The 16,991-nt window shown below is 40.8% G+C and overlaps 1 protein-coding gene across 1 annotated transcript; it reads right to left on the reverse strand.

The window, feature by feature from the left end:
- Window positions 1–14,410: 14,410 nt before the first annotated feature.
- LOC145670076 (uncharacterized) lies at window positions 14,411–15,607 on the reverse strand. Its single transcript, XM_081738441.1, has one exon. The coding sequence runs from the start codon at window positions 15,605–15,607 to the stop codon at window positions 14,411–14,413; it is 1,197 nt and encodes a 398-aa protein (XP_081594567.1).
- Between the last annotated feature and the right edge of the window lie 1,384 nt (window positions 15,608–16,991).

The following is a 16,991-nucleotide window of genomic DNA, read 5'->3' on the forward strand; positions in this document are numbered from 1 at the left end:
AAGAAAAATTAACATAGGAAAGATAAATATGACTAACTAATATATAAGAAAGATATAATGAATGCAAGATAAACATAACTAACTAATATATATTAAATATATAATGAAGTGAAATGATAAAGAACAGTGAAGGTACTAAGAATGCGACGAAATGAATGTACAAAGATATAAAGCATTAATGGTATTGAATTGGAAGAACGACAGTCGAGTGATGATTATGAATGCAGTGCACTTGACATCACAACACAATACAATTAAATTTGTAAGTATGACGAATGCAGGTTAGTCTTCTGTCTTGGGGCGGCTCAAGACTAATGAGAAAACACTGGGAAGCCCTTGTTAGTGGTGTGATAAATAAACAGTGCTATAATGGAAAAAGATGAGGAATGTCATGATGAATGAGTTGTCGTTGGAAAAATCTGACATGATGGTGATCATTCGGTAGAGTGCGAGCATAAATGGAAAGTAAGATGCTTAGTGGCGTATAAAAGTATCTGAACTGCGATTCTTGCTCCAAATCTATAAATATGGTGTTTAGAAAAATATCCTTGTAGTCGTGAAGGCATTTAGCTATATATTTTCTACGTAATTGGGCAATGTATTGTACAAGCGGCGGAAAGTTTATCTTGTCGTAGAGATCGTGATTATGGTAAGGTAGTTTGATACGAAATGCTAGCCGAAAGGCATGACGCTCGAGTATCTCTAATCTGTTATAAAACTTTTTGGGGGCTGAACACCAGGCGACATGACCAAAAGTGAGAATACTACGCATAAATGCTTTATAGGTGTTCAGTATCAATGTTGAATTTAAACCCCAGGTTTGACCTACAAGGCGACGAAGAAGTTGAAGTCTATTTTTGCCTTTTGTAACAAGTTTCTGGAGTTGTGCTGACCATCTCAATTTATCATCGAAAATGACACCTAAATAAGTAACAGTTTTAGTTGGTCGGAGGAGATGATCGCCAACACGTATCTCAAGCAAATTCGGATTACGATGGACTTTACTACGACAATTCGGCGGTAAAATAACTAAAGTTTGTGTCTTTTCTTCGTTAACAGTAAGTCTCCACTTATTGCAATAGCAAAGAAAGTCCGTAATTGTAGTCTGCAAATTGACGTTTATCTGCTGAATTGTTTTACCGAGTGTAAGAAAAGCAGTATCATCCGCATATTGGAAGAGATATGTATGAGGTGCCGGAGATGGTAAATCGCATGCGTATAGGATATATAGAAGAGGTGATAAACTTGACCCCTGTGGCACTCCCGTATAGGGGAAAATCGGATGTGATAGAGAGCCGTTGATATTAACATAGGCAATACGGTGAAATATAAAAGAGTAGATAACTCGAAGATAATTTAGAGGAACACCGAGCTTTAGCAATTTATAGAATAACGCATAATGCCATATACGATCAAATGCTTTCTCAAGGTCCATGAGTATGAGGCAGGACGGTAGTGCTTTGTTATAATGATTTGTGATAATAGTGGTAAGACGGAGTAATTGATCATTGAGACTGTAATAGGGACGAAATCCTGTCTGATGAGAAGGTAAAAGGTGATGATCATTGAGATATGGATGGAGACGATGCACCAGTATTTTCTCAAATAATTTCCCCAAAGTAGATGTCAGTTGTATGGGCCGATATGACTTCACGGAGTGAGGTGGTTTGTTTGGTTTTAAGAAATGCAAACTTTACACATTTTCCAGTCGTGTGGATAATATCCAGTTCTTAAAATAAATGTATAAATCGTTGCCAGGAAGAGAAAAAACTGTAGTGAGCACTCTTTGAGGATTCGATAAGATATATGATCAAAACCAGGTGCTGTATTACGTTTCCGCTTTAAAGCATCTCTTATTTTATCTGAGGTAATTTCGTGATTTAAAGGATGTGTTGTATCCAACTCATGGGTGATTGATGGTTGGAGCAGTTGGTTGATTACTGGTTCAGATATGCGGGGATTTAAACGATGTGCAGATAGAGGCGGCGTAAAGACTGTTTGTAAGTGAGATGCGAAAGCATCCGCTTTCGCCTGATCAGTGTGCAAAGGCTGATCGTCCTGGACAAGAGGGTATGAAGTACGGACTTTCTGCCCAGTTAACAGGTGAAACTGTTTCCAGTATCTTGTGGGGTGTGTTTCGGTGTTCAACTTGTTGCACGTTTTAGTCCACGTAAGTCTTTTATGGGCAACTATATAATTGTGAACTGTGCGTTGCCATCGACGTGCTTGGGCTAAATATTCTGGGTTTCGTGTCTTCTCATATTCACGAAAATACTGTCTGGATTTTCGTACAAGTGTAAGATATTGCGGTGGTAATATTGGCTGATATGTTTTCCCATGATACGTAGGGATGTTCTTTGCAGCACTGTCGTTAAGAGCAGTTGTAATGCTATGAACGACATTGTTCAGATCAGCTTCAGAGGTTGGTGGTTGTAACTGATCTATTGTGGTATTGATATCAGTCCGATATTGTTCCCAGTTAGCCTTATCATATAAGAAAATAGTTCTTGTTAATTGTGGAGACGATGGTGGTCGTGCTTGGTTAAATATCGCTTTTACTGGTAGATGATCGCTACCGATACAGTCAAGAACCGTAATAGAAGTTTTAGCAACTATTGAAGCTGTACTATTGATAACGTCAGGAGTAGTCTGACTACTCGGCCTGGTATGATTGGGTAGTTGATATATATGGCCATGCAGACCTAGGGAAATATAATCAGAAAACTGAGTTTTCTCCCTGGTGGATCGACTGTGAATATTGATATCCGCTAGTATTAATAATTGACGATAATGCGAGAATAGGTACTGGAAGAAGTCGAGCGGAATATCATGCCCTGGACGGACATAGATTGTAGCTACGGTTAAAGCCATATTTGGTAGATATATGGTTGTCACCAAATGTTCAGGCAAGGGGACAAGTGATGGAGTAGAATGAGCTCTGTAAGTTAGTGTATGGTAGATTCCAATAGCAGCGCCGCCTTGTGCTCGAGCGTTAGTATCTGCGTAATCTCCTCAGCAACAGTTTTTTTACCATGTATAACCCGTAGAAGGGAATACCTTCTCTTGGGAGTGAAGTTAATGGTATAGGGAAACTAAGGATAAAGTGGAAGGGCAAAGAGGTTTTATTTCATGTATTTGATATCTTTATTTATTCATTATATGGGGATCTTTATTCATCAATTGATTAATAATAATCGTCATTCAACGTATGTTCATTATTTGTCATTGTCTATGTATGATGGGATGAAAGATGCAGTGCAAATCAGACGCCACAACACAGTGATATTGGTTAGTTAGACAGATGAAGGGTTATCTTCTTGTGCCGGGGCGACTCGGCACATAATGAGAGACAGTATGATGCCCTTGTTATTGCGAATTAAGGTGCAAAAGATGGATAGATGTTGGGTGATAAATCTGATGGTTGATATGCTAATAGATAGTCGTCTATGTGTTCGTGTTCGTCAGGATGGGAAAGAACATACATTGTAATTAAATGCTGAAGGGGTGTAAGTTGTAGACGGGGTGGAACGTCATGTTCAGCATCTATATGTATACTATTGCAAAGGATGGGATGACCTTGCCTCCAACGAGTAGTGATGTATCTGGTACGCAGTTTTTCCAAATGAAGAAGAAGATGTGGAAACGGAATACGATCATAGAGTAGCCGGGTAGGACTAGGCAGTTTGATGCGATATGCCAGGCGTAATGCATGTCTTTCAATGATCTGGAGGCGAGTGTAGAATTTGTTACTGGCATTAAGCCATGTGATGTGTCCATGAAGTATAGATGGTCGTATGAAGACTTTTTAAGTATGTAACACAGTCTCTTGATGAAGGCCCCATGAAGTACCGACTAATCTCTTCAGAAGATTCAGTTTATTTTGCGCTAGAGATATGAGATGCTGAAGATGTCCACGCCATGAAAGATGGTCATCAAAGATTACACCCAAATACCTCGCTGTACGTGTGACAGAAATGCGTGTGCCTGCTATGGTAAGATGTAAAAGAGATCTATTGCGTCGGACCCGACTGGTACGTCCTGATGGTAGGATGACAAGTGCGTGTGTCAGCAACATTTTTTTTACCGGCCCACCATCGGTGAGCAACTACCCGAAGAGGGTTACGCCCTCTGTAGGGGAAGAGTAGTGAGCTGAACATGAATGGGTTTTAAACATTTGTTGCTGCGAGCTTAGGGGTTTATACATATTTATATTTACCATCGGCTTTATTAAGTATATTACATCATTTGGTCATTATGATCTTTTGATCATAATCATGAGGAAGGGTAGAATTAAAGGAATGAGAATGAAGTGCACTTTCACATCACATCACAGGGGTAAGTGTTAGATAGACAGATGCAGGTTAGCTTCTCGCCTAGGGGCGAAACTAGGCATTGATGAGAGACAGTGGGAGCCCTGTTAGATACAATAGGTGTCACTGTGCATGTGATGGCCAAATGTAAGGAAGAATTTCATCGGTGCAATATGGCTGGTAGGAAGAGTAAAGCGATAAAGAGTGAACAGCAGAGCGAGAGGAGTAGGAATAGCCGGTGTAAGCAATGGAGGGGGATGTCAGCAACATTTTTTTTAGTAGTAAAAGGGTTAGGGATTTAGGAAATTCTTTATTCATCATTTAATTTCAAAGTATATTTCTAACCCTAGCCATTAGAGGGTTACGCCCTCTCTTTGGCACAGATTTTAGTACACAGTTATTTAAAGAATTTGATGATGGTCTATGTGAAATTATCAAAAACAAAGATTAATTAATAAAAAAAATCGAAACAAGATTAGTGCAAATATTAAATATGAGTGCAGAAAAGAGCACACATAAAACTGATGCAACTAGGAAACTTTTTTTAAACTGTTTAAGAAAGAGTATATAGGCATTGAGGTGCTTTGTGAAATAAATATGATGACGGTGAAAGATGAGATGCAGTGCGTGCACGCCACAATCACAAACACATTGTTAAGAAGACAAATGCAGATTAGTTCTTCTGTCTCGGGGCGGCTCGAGACTGATGGCGACATATGGAAAGCCCAGTGTTAGTGTTGAAATTATACATGGTGCATAGATGGAAACAAATGAGGGAGATGATCACCAATATGATAAATATGAAAGATATTGCGCTTGTCGGCGGTAGGATGCTCAGTATTAAGATACATTGAAATAAGTATATTTAATGACGTGTGCAAATACTTATACGGGGCGTCAGTTTTAGCATCTGCTTGTAGGGTATCGAGAAGAAATAGGTGTGAGACTGGTAGACGAGAGAGTATATATTTCAAGCGGATATCGGCGAGATGTTGAGTCAATTGAGGAAAGTCAATGTGCTCATAAGTCAGAAAATTGGGATATGGCAGCCTGATACGATGTGCAAGTCGAATGGCATGTCAGCAACATTTTTTTTTTTGTTTTTGAGGTGAGTAGGTGCAAGTAATACTTTATTTCTTTATTCAGAAGTTGAGGGGCATCAATTAGTGGAAGAGCATTCTTTGTAATACAGCAATCGAGTATCTAATTAGGAGGTTATTACAATCTGCCACTAGAGGGTTTCGCCCTCTCTCTTGGCCTGGGATTTCTGATCATCATTTTTCTTTCTTTAATTTATAGGTGGTCAATGAGCTGTGAAAAAAATATATACATAAAGAATAATAATGATAATAACAACATATTAAACAATAGTAAACAATAATAAACAAATGTTACAAGAATAATATTAAACTAGTGAACAAAGGTGCACATACAAAACAATAACCTATGTGCAAAACAGTGATAATAAATAGTGCAGAAAAAAATATTGATGAATATACGTAGGATTGTTGAAGTATATTAAATTAGAAAGTGACAACTAATGTAAGGTGACGAATGAGGTGCTCTTGACGCCACAACACATTATAGTGATGTTACAATACACAAATGCATGTTAATCTTCTGTCCTGGGGCGGCTCAGGACTGATGAGAGACATATGGAGAGCCCTTATTAGTGGTGTAGAGAGACAGTTCTATAATAGAAAAAGATGTGGAATATGCTGGTGAATGAGGTGATGATGGAAGAATGCGGTATGATGGTGATCTGCTGGAATACTGCGAAGGTATATTGAAAGCAAAATGCGGAGTGGTGTATAATAGTATTTATATTGAGATTCTTGCTGTAAGTCCGTAAAGATTGTATCTAGAAAGATATCCTTCCGATCCTGGAGATTCTTGGTTATAAACTTTTGACGCAAGTGGGCGATGTAGTGAACGAGCGGAGGAAAGTCAATTTTGTCATATAGATCAGTATTATGATATGGGAGTTTGATCCGATATGCTAAGCGAATGGCGTGTCTCTCTAGAATCTCAAGTCTATTATAAAATTTCTGTGGGGCTGAACACCATGCTAGGTGACCAAAAGTGAGTACACTTCTCATAAAGGCTTTGTAAGTGTTAAGCAGTAACTTAGAGTTTAAACCCCAGTTCTGACCAACAAGACGTCGCAGAAGTTGTAGTCTGTTTTTAGCCTTCGTAGCAAGTTTCTGTAGCTGGGGTGTCCATCGTAGTTTCTCGTCAAAGACGATACCTAAATACGTGACTGTTTTGGAAGGATGAAGAATGTGTTCGCCTACCCGTATCTGCAATAAATTTGGGTTACGTCGAACTTTACTACGACACTTAGAGGGGAGAACAACTAGTGTCTGAGTTTTGTCTTCGTTAACTGACAATCGCCACTTGCCACACCAGTCAAGGAAAGCTGTAATCGTAGCCTGCAAATCTATGTTAATTTGTTGCATTGTTTTTCCTAATGTTAGGAAGGCTATATCGTCAGCATATTGGAATAGATAAGTGTTTGGCGCTGGAGATGGCAAATCTGAAGCATATAAGATGTATAAAAGAGGCGATAAACTAGAGCCTTGCGGCACCCCTGTGTGTGGGGAAGACTGGATGAGATAAGGACTTGTTTACGCTGACATAGGCAATACGGTTAAGTATGAATGAATATATGACTCGCATATATGAAAGAGGGAGACCCAACTTAATCAGTTTATAAAGCAATCCGTAGTGCCAAATCCGGTCGAATGCCTTTTCAAGATCCATCAGTATAAGACAGGATGGAAGAGATTTATTATATTGATTAGTAAGAATCGTGGTTAAGCGTAATAATTGGTCATTTATACTGTAATGAGGTCTGAATCCAGTCTGATGAAGTGGTAAGAGTTGGCGTTCAGAGATATAGGGGTGTAAACGTAGTACTAGTATTTTTTCAAAGACTTTGCCCAAGGTGGAAGTAAGCTGGATGGGGCGATATGATTGTACAGAATCTGGCGGTTTGTTCGGTTTAAGAAACATGCAAACTTTTGAAACCTTCCAATCGGAAGGATAGTATCCAGTACGGAGTATAAAGGTATATACTGTGGCCAGACAAATGAAGAAGTTTGCCGAACATTCTTTAAGAAGTCTATACGATATTTGATCGAAGCCAGGAGCAGTGCTACGTTTGCGCTTAATAACAGAATGAATATCTCCAGAAGTATCAGCAACATTTTTTTTTGCTAGCCGAAGCTAGCCCCACCCAAGGGTTACGCCCTCGACTCGGGAAGAGGTGAGCAGGAAGATGGAATATCTGGTACTGTTGTTGGGATAAGTGATATTTATTTATTTATTTATTTATTAGCAGCATATTAATTCACTGGACTTTATGATCTTTTGATCATAAACATAAGCATAAGGTAATGATGAATATGAGGTATGAAGGAATGAATAAGTGCAATACACATCACAACACATAGGTTAATGTTAGAATAACAAGTGAAGTTATCTTCTCGCCCCGGGGCAACGCGGGGCATTGATGTAAGACAGTTGGTGCCCTGTTAGTACGGTAGGATTACTGTGAATGATGTGATGGAAAGACGAAATGAGAATGAATATCGAGATGAAAGGCATCTAGAAGGGGAATGTCGGGATGATCCGGAGGGACAGTGTATCGATAGAGAGTAAAAAGCAGAGAGAGAGGGGTGGGGCGTAATGGTAAGAAGGTGACGAAGTCGGCTGCAGTATGTACTGTGTCCATGAGTAGAGGGTGGTTCATCGTCAGTCGATCAGTGATATATTTCAAGCGAAGATGTTCTATATGTGAAAGAAGCGTGGGAAAAGTAATACGACTATAGAGATCGGCAGTGGGGCTAGGTAAGGATATACGGTAAGCGATTCTGAAGGCATGACGTTCTAAGATTTGTAGCTTTTTATAAAAGAAAGGTGCTGCAGGTATCCAGGCTGTGAAACCGTAAGTCAGTACTGGTCGGAGAAAGACCTTATATGTGGTGAGAACTGTAGAGGCTTGAAGACCCGAGTGGGTGCCAGTCAAGCGACGCAGTAAGTTAATTCGATTATAGGCTTTCGATAAAATAGATTTTAAATGAGGTCTCCAGGTGAGATGTTTGTCCAAAAGAAGCCCTAGATATTTGGCTGTGTTGGAAGCCTGAATTCGTGTTCCTTGAACATGAACATTTAGCAGCGTGGGATTGCGGTGAACCCTAGTACGTTTGCCAGGAGGCACAAAAACAATGGCTTGAGTTTTTTCGGCGTTGATCTTAAGTCGCCATTTGGAACACCAGGATGTGAATAAATCAATAGCTGCCTGAAGATGTTTGTTGATCTGTTGTATGGTTTTGCCTAGTGCCAGAAATGCAGTGTCGTCCGCGTATTGAAAAGTACTGACAGTTGTTGGAAGAGGTGGAATATCTGCCACGTAGAGAAGGTAAAGAAGTGGAGACAAAGCTGATCCCTGTGGTAAGCCTGAATATAGAAAGACTGGATAAGATATTGCGTTGTTAATAGAGATGTAGGCTATGCGTCCGGTGATAAAATTGAATATGAGTCGTATGTAGGTGAGGGGCAGATTATATTTCGTAAGTTTGTAAACCAGACCATGGTGCCAGACAGTGTCAAAGGCTTTCTCTAAGTCGAAGAGAACCAGACAAGAAGGTTTTGTGGACTGAAATTGGTTGTAAATATGGTTGACAAGGCGAAGTAGCTGATCGTTTATACTGAACTGAGGGCGAAAGCCGGCTTGATAGAGAGGTAAAAGGCGATGATCTGTGCAGTAGGTGTGGAGGTGAGTAACTAGAATTCGTTCGAAGATTTTGCTGAGTGTATTGGTTAATTGAATAGGGCGGTAGGAAGATACGAGATTGGTAGGTTTGTTCGGTTTCGGAAACATTAAAGTTTTGGACATTTTCCACGTGAGAGGGAAAAAACCGGTGCGGAGTATGAATGTGAAGAGTAGAGCTAGAAAATGAAGAACGCAGTAAGGGGCCTCTTTAATATGCCTGTAAGAGATATTGTCCATGCCAGGTGCACTATTTCGTTTTCGTTTGCTTACATTTAGAATGTTATCAACTGTAATCGGCGATGTAAGGTCTTGATTGTTGACCAAGGTGTGGCAGAGTGCAGGCTGGAGGTGTGGAGATTGGAAATCAATTCGATCGACGGGATGTCGATGGGGATAAGGATGTGCTAGAGGCGGTGTGAAAATATCCTGTAGGTAATTGGCGAAAGCGTTGGCCTTGTCAGTATCTGTGGCAAGCGGTTGATCATGAAGAAGAATTGGATATGTTGTGATACTACGTTTGCCACTGAGTTGATTGAACCTCTTCCAGTATTGCGTCGGATGAGAAGAATCAGCCAGTGTATTACAGGTTTTAGCCCACTGCCGATGTTTATATGTGATGATGTAATTGGTGACGATGCGTTGCATATACCGGTGATGAACTAAAGACTCTCGGTTTCCCGTACGCTCGTAGTCTCGGTAGAACTGACGAGACCTACGTATGAGCGGAAGGTAGTGCGGAGGTAATTTCGGACTATAAGGGTTCGAACTGGATGTAGGAATGTAAGTATTGGAGGCCTGATTGATCGCACTGGTTAGGAGATTAAGAGAATTGTACATGCTGTCTTCTGATGTAGGTTCAGGAATATTAGAAAGTTTTGCAGTAAAAAAGTTGCGATATCCGGTCCAGTCTGCTTTGTTATAGTTGAGAGATTTTCGTGTTAATCCTTCGTGGTTTGAGGCTCTAGTATGGGAGTGGTTGATGATAAGTTTAATTGGCAAATGATCACTACCTATTGGATCTAGCACTTCTATGGTACAGGAAGATAGTAAATTTGTAGAAGTAATTACAACGTCAGGTGTGGTTTGAGATGATGGTCGGGTGTGCTTAGGTAGCTGGTGAAGGGTACCGGTGGTATGAGTTGTAAGGAAGCTGAGAAAAGCCTGTCGCTGCTGAGGTGTTCTGCTATGGATATTGATGTCGGACATTATGATATAATATTGGAAGTTATTTGAAATATACTGGAAGAAATCTATCGGAATAACATGCCCAGGTCGAATGTAAATGGTAGCAAGAGTGATATACAAGTGGTTGAAGTATAGAGTAGTTACTACATATTCTGGAAGGTTTGGCTGTGGAAGTTCGTAATGACGACACGGTATAGAAGGTGAAAACCCTATTGCAACTCCGCCGTTAGCACGTCTAGCTGGCATCGTACTGTCTTTCCTTATGATTGAATATCCGGATATCTTGCAGGAGGTTCGAGGAGTAAGGTGAGTCTCATTGAGAAGAAAACCTGAAGTGCGGTGTTCTTGCAAGAGAAGTGCAAAGAGTGGTTTGTGCTGGATGATAGAAATGATGTTAACAAATATAAAGGACATAGCCATGATGATACGTGAAACGAGGAGGATGGAGTTAGACTTCGGTTTCAAGTGGATTGACATGAAAGTATACTTTACGTCCGCTGTAGGTAGCATGGAAGTTCATATGGAAGATTGCACGTGTTGAGTATTGGAGCTGCTGTAGGATGTGAGGGCGGTGAAAATGATGAATATTTTGAAGTGTGAGTGTGATGAAAGCAAGGAATTGTTCAATGGTGACAGCCTGGTGTTTATCAGCAGGTATGGGAGAAGACGGAATGGACTTATTGTAATGCTGCAAAGGAACAGTCATTTCAGGTTTGGTTGGTTCCGGGGGAGGCCGCTGCTTGCACTTATAACTAAATGCTGGATGTTGCTCATGACATGTGGAACAGGTTGGAGGTTGTGCAAGATTTTGGCATTGTCTCGTATTGTGTGGTCCGGAGCAGTATCCACAGATTGGCTGGTTCGGACATTTATCAGTAGAATGAGCATTATATGTTTGGCATCTTTCACAGCGTAATGGAAGAGGTGGCTGAGATCTGGAAGGCTCGACTCTATGGCGTTTACGATAGATGTATGCCCCATTTGACAGAAGATCATCGATGGTCTCTTGAGAGTGTGTAAGTACTCTCACCATATATGTTACGCCGTTGTTGTTTCGAATGCGAATGCATTTAGATATGGTGTAACCTTCTAATGCAAGTTCATCAGTGACTTCTTGGTCCGTAATGTCTGTATCAACGCCTCGAATTACCACTCACAGTAAAGGCTCTTTACGTGGTGGGGGCCGTTGTTTTAGCGGCTTTTCTGTAAGCCGAGTGAGTGTAGTGCCTTTTCCAAAGATTTCAAATCCATGTTTGTTGAGTAAGGTAGTTCGAATGTTTGGATCCGGAGTCCTTAAGATAGTGACGTTTCGTGTAGGAATGATTTGGGTTATGTTGGCGCGTGGCATGTATTTAACTAGTTGTTTATACAGATGGTGTGCCTGCGAGTACTTGGGATCAAAGTTAGTCAGCAAAAACTGATAAATTTGCGGACGAGTGGTCTCTGTTAATTCGGGAAAATTGTCAAGGTCCATGACAAGACCTGATTCACTTGCTGTGTCTCACAAGTCGCCTTGATGAATTTTCTTTGGTGGAAGTGACTTATGATTGTCTGTATATGATTTCCCGATTAACGACCTAGCAGGACTGGTTTCACGACTCGTACTCGGATTATTGGCACCTTTTCGCTTTGCTCCTGAAGCAGTAGCAGAAGGGGCGGCTACTACCATAGGTAGGCCTTGATACTGCCCTAGTTCCCGTGAAGTCTCCAGGGACATGATGCGGATCTTTGGCCCAAAGGCCGAAAACAAGACAGTGTGACCCTAACTGTGTGATGACGAGTTGTGAACAGAGGTTAGACTACCCGTTTGGATAGTAGTCTAGGTTGAGTAGCTCCCGTTGCCTTTACAGTAGAACCAGATGCCCTTGGCTGGATCAGTCTGACGTCAAGGTTCTCTTGAGAAGGAACGACAGAGTACCCGGGATGAGGAATAGGAAGGTAATAAACAAAAAAAAACAGCTCTCAGACGTATGGTACGTCAATGGCTGATGAGATCGATTACAGTATCGATCTAAGTATATGTTCATATCAGCAACAGTTTTTTTTACACGGTTAAACCGGTCAAGGGGTACACCCTTTCTTCGGGAAGGGGATGAAGGGAAAGTTAAGGGATAGGTGAGAGAAGGTGAGGGCTAAGTGATTTATTTTTATTTATTTATTTATTTATTTATTTATTTATTTATTTATTTATTTATTCATTTTCAGTGCATTTTATTTTGGGGTTTGCATTGATTAATGTAGTTGGGTTTACATATTCTTTATTTCTTTATTTATTCTGGACATCCATTTCATATATCATACTCTTCAAATATGGAGGGCATCATTTAGGTATCTATAATCGGCGAGAAATTGTAGCTAGGAGTTCATCCACGGGATAATGAGATGATAGATGAATGCAGTGCAATTAGACAAGACAAAACACAGGGAAGATGGTTAGTAGAGACAAATGCAGGGTTAGCTTCTGTTCTGTGGCAAACTCAGAACTAATGAGCACAGATGAGCCTCTCAAACCACAATGATGAGTACTAGTGCAAAGATGGATAGATGTGCCGTGATAAATGGTCAGGATGGTAGATGGCAAAATCTTGTTTAGTAGGATCGTTGTCATCAAGGGTATTGGAGTACATTGTTAGAAGATGTTGAAGAGGGGTATCAAGATATTGAGAAGGTGTGTCTAGCAGAATGTCTATATGAATGGCGTCAAGAATAAGGGGATTACCTGATTGAATGCCTTTGGTGATGTACTTTGTTCGAGATGTTGAAGAATGGTAGGAAAGGTAATTCTCTCGTAGAGTAGTGCGGTAGGGGACGGAAGGCGAATGCGAAAAGCTAGTCGAAAAGCATGGCGTTCAATGATTTCTATTCGCTGATACAGTTGTGGTGGGGCAGATATCCATGCAGTATGGCCATGAGCGAGTGCCGGTCGGAGAAACGATTTGTATGTTGTAAGAACAGTTTGTGTATGGAGGCCCCTTGAGGTACCTACTAAGCTTTTTAGTAAAGCTAGTCGTTTAGTGGCTTGAGTTTGGATCTTCTGTAAATGGGGCTTCCAAGTCAGTTTACTATCGAAGATCACTCCGAGATATTTAACATGGGAAGTTGGTAATGGGTGAGTGCCTTGAACTGAAAGACGTAGCAAGTTAGGATTGCGACGAATTTTGGAGGGACGTTTTTGAATAATGAGGGTTTGGGTTTTTGAGGCATTGACGGAGAGTTTCCATATGTCGCACCAGTTGATAAAAGCATTTATGGCTGGTTGTAGAGTGCGATTAATATGTTGAATAGATTTTCCAAGAGTCAAAAAAGCGGTATCGTCAGCATATTGAAATAAGTGAATATTCGCCGGTAAGGGTGGCATATCTGTCACATAAAGTATATACAGTAACGGGGAGAGAACAGAGCCTTGAGGTACTCCAGTGTGGAGGAATATAGGATGAGATGTGGTAGAATTTATGATGATATATGCGAGTCTATTGGCAAGGAAGGAATGTATAAGGCGGACATAGCTAGTGGGTAAGTGAAATTTGTGAAGTTTATAAAGCAACCCTTGATGCCATACTCTATCAAACGCTTTTTCTAGGTCGAACAGTAGAAGACAAGATGGGTGAGAAGAATTATAATGATTGGTGATGGTGTTACTGAGGCGAAGTAATTGGTCATTCAGACTAATGCCAGGGCGAAAACCTGCTTGGTGATTAGGAATGAGATTACGATCTGTGAGATGAGCATGGAGACGTGTAACAAAAATTTTTTCAAAAATTTTACTAATTCAAGAGGTCAGTTGGATGGGCCTATATGAGGAAACATCATGAATTGGTTTATCGGGCTTAATGAAGAGAAGGACCTTGGAGACTTTCCAATCAGGTGGATAGAAGCCTGTGCGTAATATGAAGGTGTAGATAGATGCTAGGAGCTGTAAAAGTACTGGGGGAGCCGCCTTGATGAGCTTATACGTGATAGAGTCAAAGCCCGGAGCTGTGGAGCGTTTTCGATGGATGATCGCTTGGATATCTGCCGGAAGAATTTAAGAAGTTAGGTTATTATCAGGTTCCAAAATATGTGTACAGTCAGGTTGGAGAAATCGGTTATGTGGGTCACAAAATCGTGCTATGCGACGATAAATTGGTCTATTAACCAGTTAAGGTGGTGGAGTGAATATTTGCTGAAAATAAGTTGCGAAAGCATTTGCCTTCTCGAGATCGGTGTGAAGAGGATGGGTATTGAGCATGATAGGGTAAGTAGGTCTTTGGAATTTTCCAGTAAGTAATTTGAATTTTTGCCAATATTGAGTAGGATTGGAGTTAATGGAAAGAGAATTACAGGCTCGCGTCCACTGTCGGCGCTTATAGGCAGAGAGATAATTAGAGACCATTCTGTTCCATTGGCGATGGAGGCGAAGTGCGTCAGGATTTCGAGTTCGTTGATAGTCCCTAAAGGCTTGTCGTGATGCAGTAATGATTTGACGATATTGAGGTGGTACAGGTGGTTTATGGGGGAAACGCATCTTAACAGGTATATGATCTTGAGCTGCTTGTAAGATTGTCTCTTGAATTTTGTCGGTGAGATGGTAAAGATCCCGTTCAGAAGTAGGAGCAGGTACGGAATGCAGTACTCTGGTAATATCTAATTGGTAAGCGTTCCAGTCAGCATGCTGATAGTCATAGTATTTGATAGGCTCATGCTGTCGTGTGGGTTGTATAGGTGAGGTGATATCGATCAAAATTGGAGCGTGATCACTGCCAAAAGGCGGGAGAACACGAATGTTTGGGATATTGAGCGTGGTAGAGGTTATGATGACATCAGGGGTTGTATCGCTGATTGGTCTTGAGGCAGAAGGAAGATCTTTGATTTCAGCTGTCAGGTGATTTTGGACATAGGTTATGAAGTGTATACGTTCTCGATTCGACCGGCTATGGAAGTTGATATCTGACATAATGATATAATGGCGAAAGTGATTGTTGATGTAATGAAAGAAGTCATAGGGAATTGGATGTCCTGGACGAACATAGATAGTAGCTACTGTTATGGTTAGGGATTTAAAGTAGATTGTATTATGTTCTGGTAGAGGCTGGACAAGATTGTGGGGTAAAGTATGAGTGCGGACAGGAAGATGTCGGTAGCAGCCTATTGCTGTTCCGCCTTGCGCTCTGAGGACATTTCTGGCACAGTCATAACGAAATAACTGATATCCAGGAATTTTGAATGGTGAACTGGGTGTAAGAAATGTTTCATTGAGCGCAAAGGCACATACTTGTTCTTCCCGTAAGAGTTGTTCTAAAACAAGTTTGTGTTTTAAGACGGATCGAATATTTAAGAACAATAAAGTGGAAACCATAAATCTAAGAGTCCAAATCATGTTGAGGTTCAATTGGGTGGAAAGTGAAGTGTACGTGAGGTCCTGAGTAGGTGGCTTGAAGCTGGACTTTAAAAAGAGACTTGGCAGTGTTTGTGATTTGTAGTAGGATATGGTCTCTAAGAAATGGATGAACATTTTGAAGAACGATGGTAGTAAATCGTATCATGTCTTCTATGGTGATTGGGTCTCTGATGGAGTTATTGGTAGGTGTTGATTCGTCGTTTGTACGGACAGATACAGTTAGATTTGGTTTATCTGGTAGAGGTTGCGGTTTAGCCTTACATTTGTAGGAATAGGTAGCATGAGTTTCGGAGCAGGTATTGCATTTAGGAGCGGCTTGTAGGTTGGGGCAGGATTTGGTATTGTGATGGCGAGTGCAGTATCCACAGATAGGAGTTTTGGTGCATTGAGCAGTGGTATGTTGATTGTATTCTTGGCAACGTGCACAGCGTACTGATAAAGGAGCTGGAGTTTTAGAAGGTTCTTCGCGATGTCTTTTACAATAGATGGAAGCACCGTAAAGAAGGAGGTCATCGATGGTATCTTTAGAATTGGTGAGCACTCGTACCATATAGGTAGGTCCATTTTGGCCGATGATTCGAATACATTTTGTGATTTCATGTCCAGCATAGCGTAGTTCGTCTTCGATTTCTGCGTCAGTGTAGTCTGGAGGTACACCTCGTATGACGACTGATAGTTGTGGAGGTCGCCGAGGAATAGGCGGTTGTTTCTTGGAGGAAGGTGAAAGGCGTTGCATAGTAGCCTGTGGGCCAAAAATTTCAAAAGAGGCATGATTTCGAAGTTTCGTATGGAAGTTGATGTCTGGAGATTTGAGAATAATCCCATTCCGGGTGAAGATTATGTCAGCAATATCTGCTCTCGGCATATATTTTTGAAGTTGAAAATACACAAGTTTTGGTGTTCTAAATTTAGTATCATATTTAGTGAGCAGGAAATTATGAATGGTAGGTTTGAGAGAAGCAGATCCGGATGGTTCATTAGGAACATGTTCCAAGTCCATATCAGTTAGTTGGTCTGTCGTAGAAGATTGATTTGGCACCTGATAAGTGTAAACTGGAGATCTTGAGCGTGCTCGTTTTTCGGAACTTGTTGATTTTTCAGAAGATCCTGATAAGGTTCGTGTTTTGCGGGAGAGGTCGGTGAAATGAGGTTTTTCTTTAGGTTCAGGTTTTGAAGAAGGTGGTCGACACACTCCTGGTAGTTTATGCATGATTGAAACAACAGAAGAAAGTTACAATAGCAAAAACGGGTCACTCAAGGAGTGTTGCCCGTGTATTAAGTTGAGGAAACTGAGTGTTTCAAGGCAATCGTATGAAGTAGATGCGGAGAGGAAGCCCACTGT

Source organism: Thermobia domestica, chromosome 14 (assembly GCF_964235325.1).
Source record: "Thermobia domestica chromosome 14, izTheDome1.hap1.1, whole genome shotgun sequence".
Lineage (NCBI taxonomy): Eukaryota > Metazoa > Arthropoda > Insecta > Zygentoma > Lepismatidae > Thermobia > Thermobia domestica.

Excerpts from the sequence above, each read along its gene's own strand:
- LOC145670076 (XM_081738441.1), bottom strand. The coding sequence starts at position 15,607 with ATGGTTTCCACTTTATTGTTCTTAAATATTCGATCCGTCTTAAAACAC.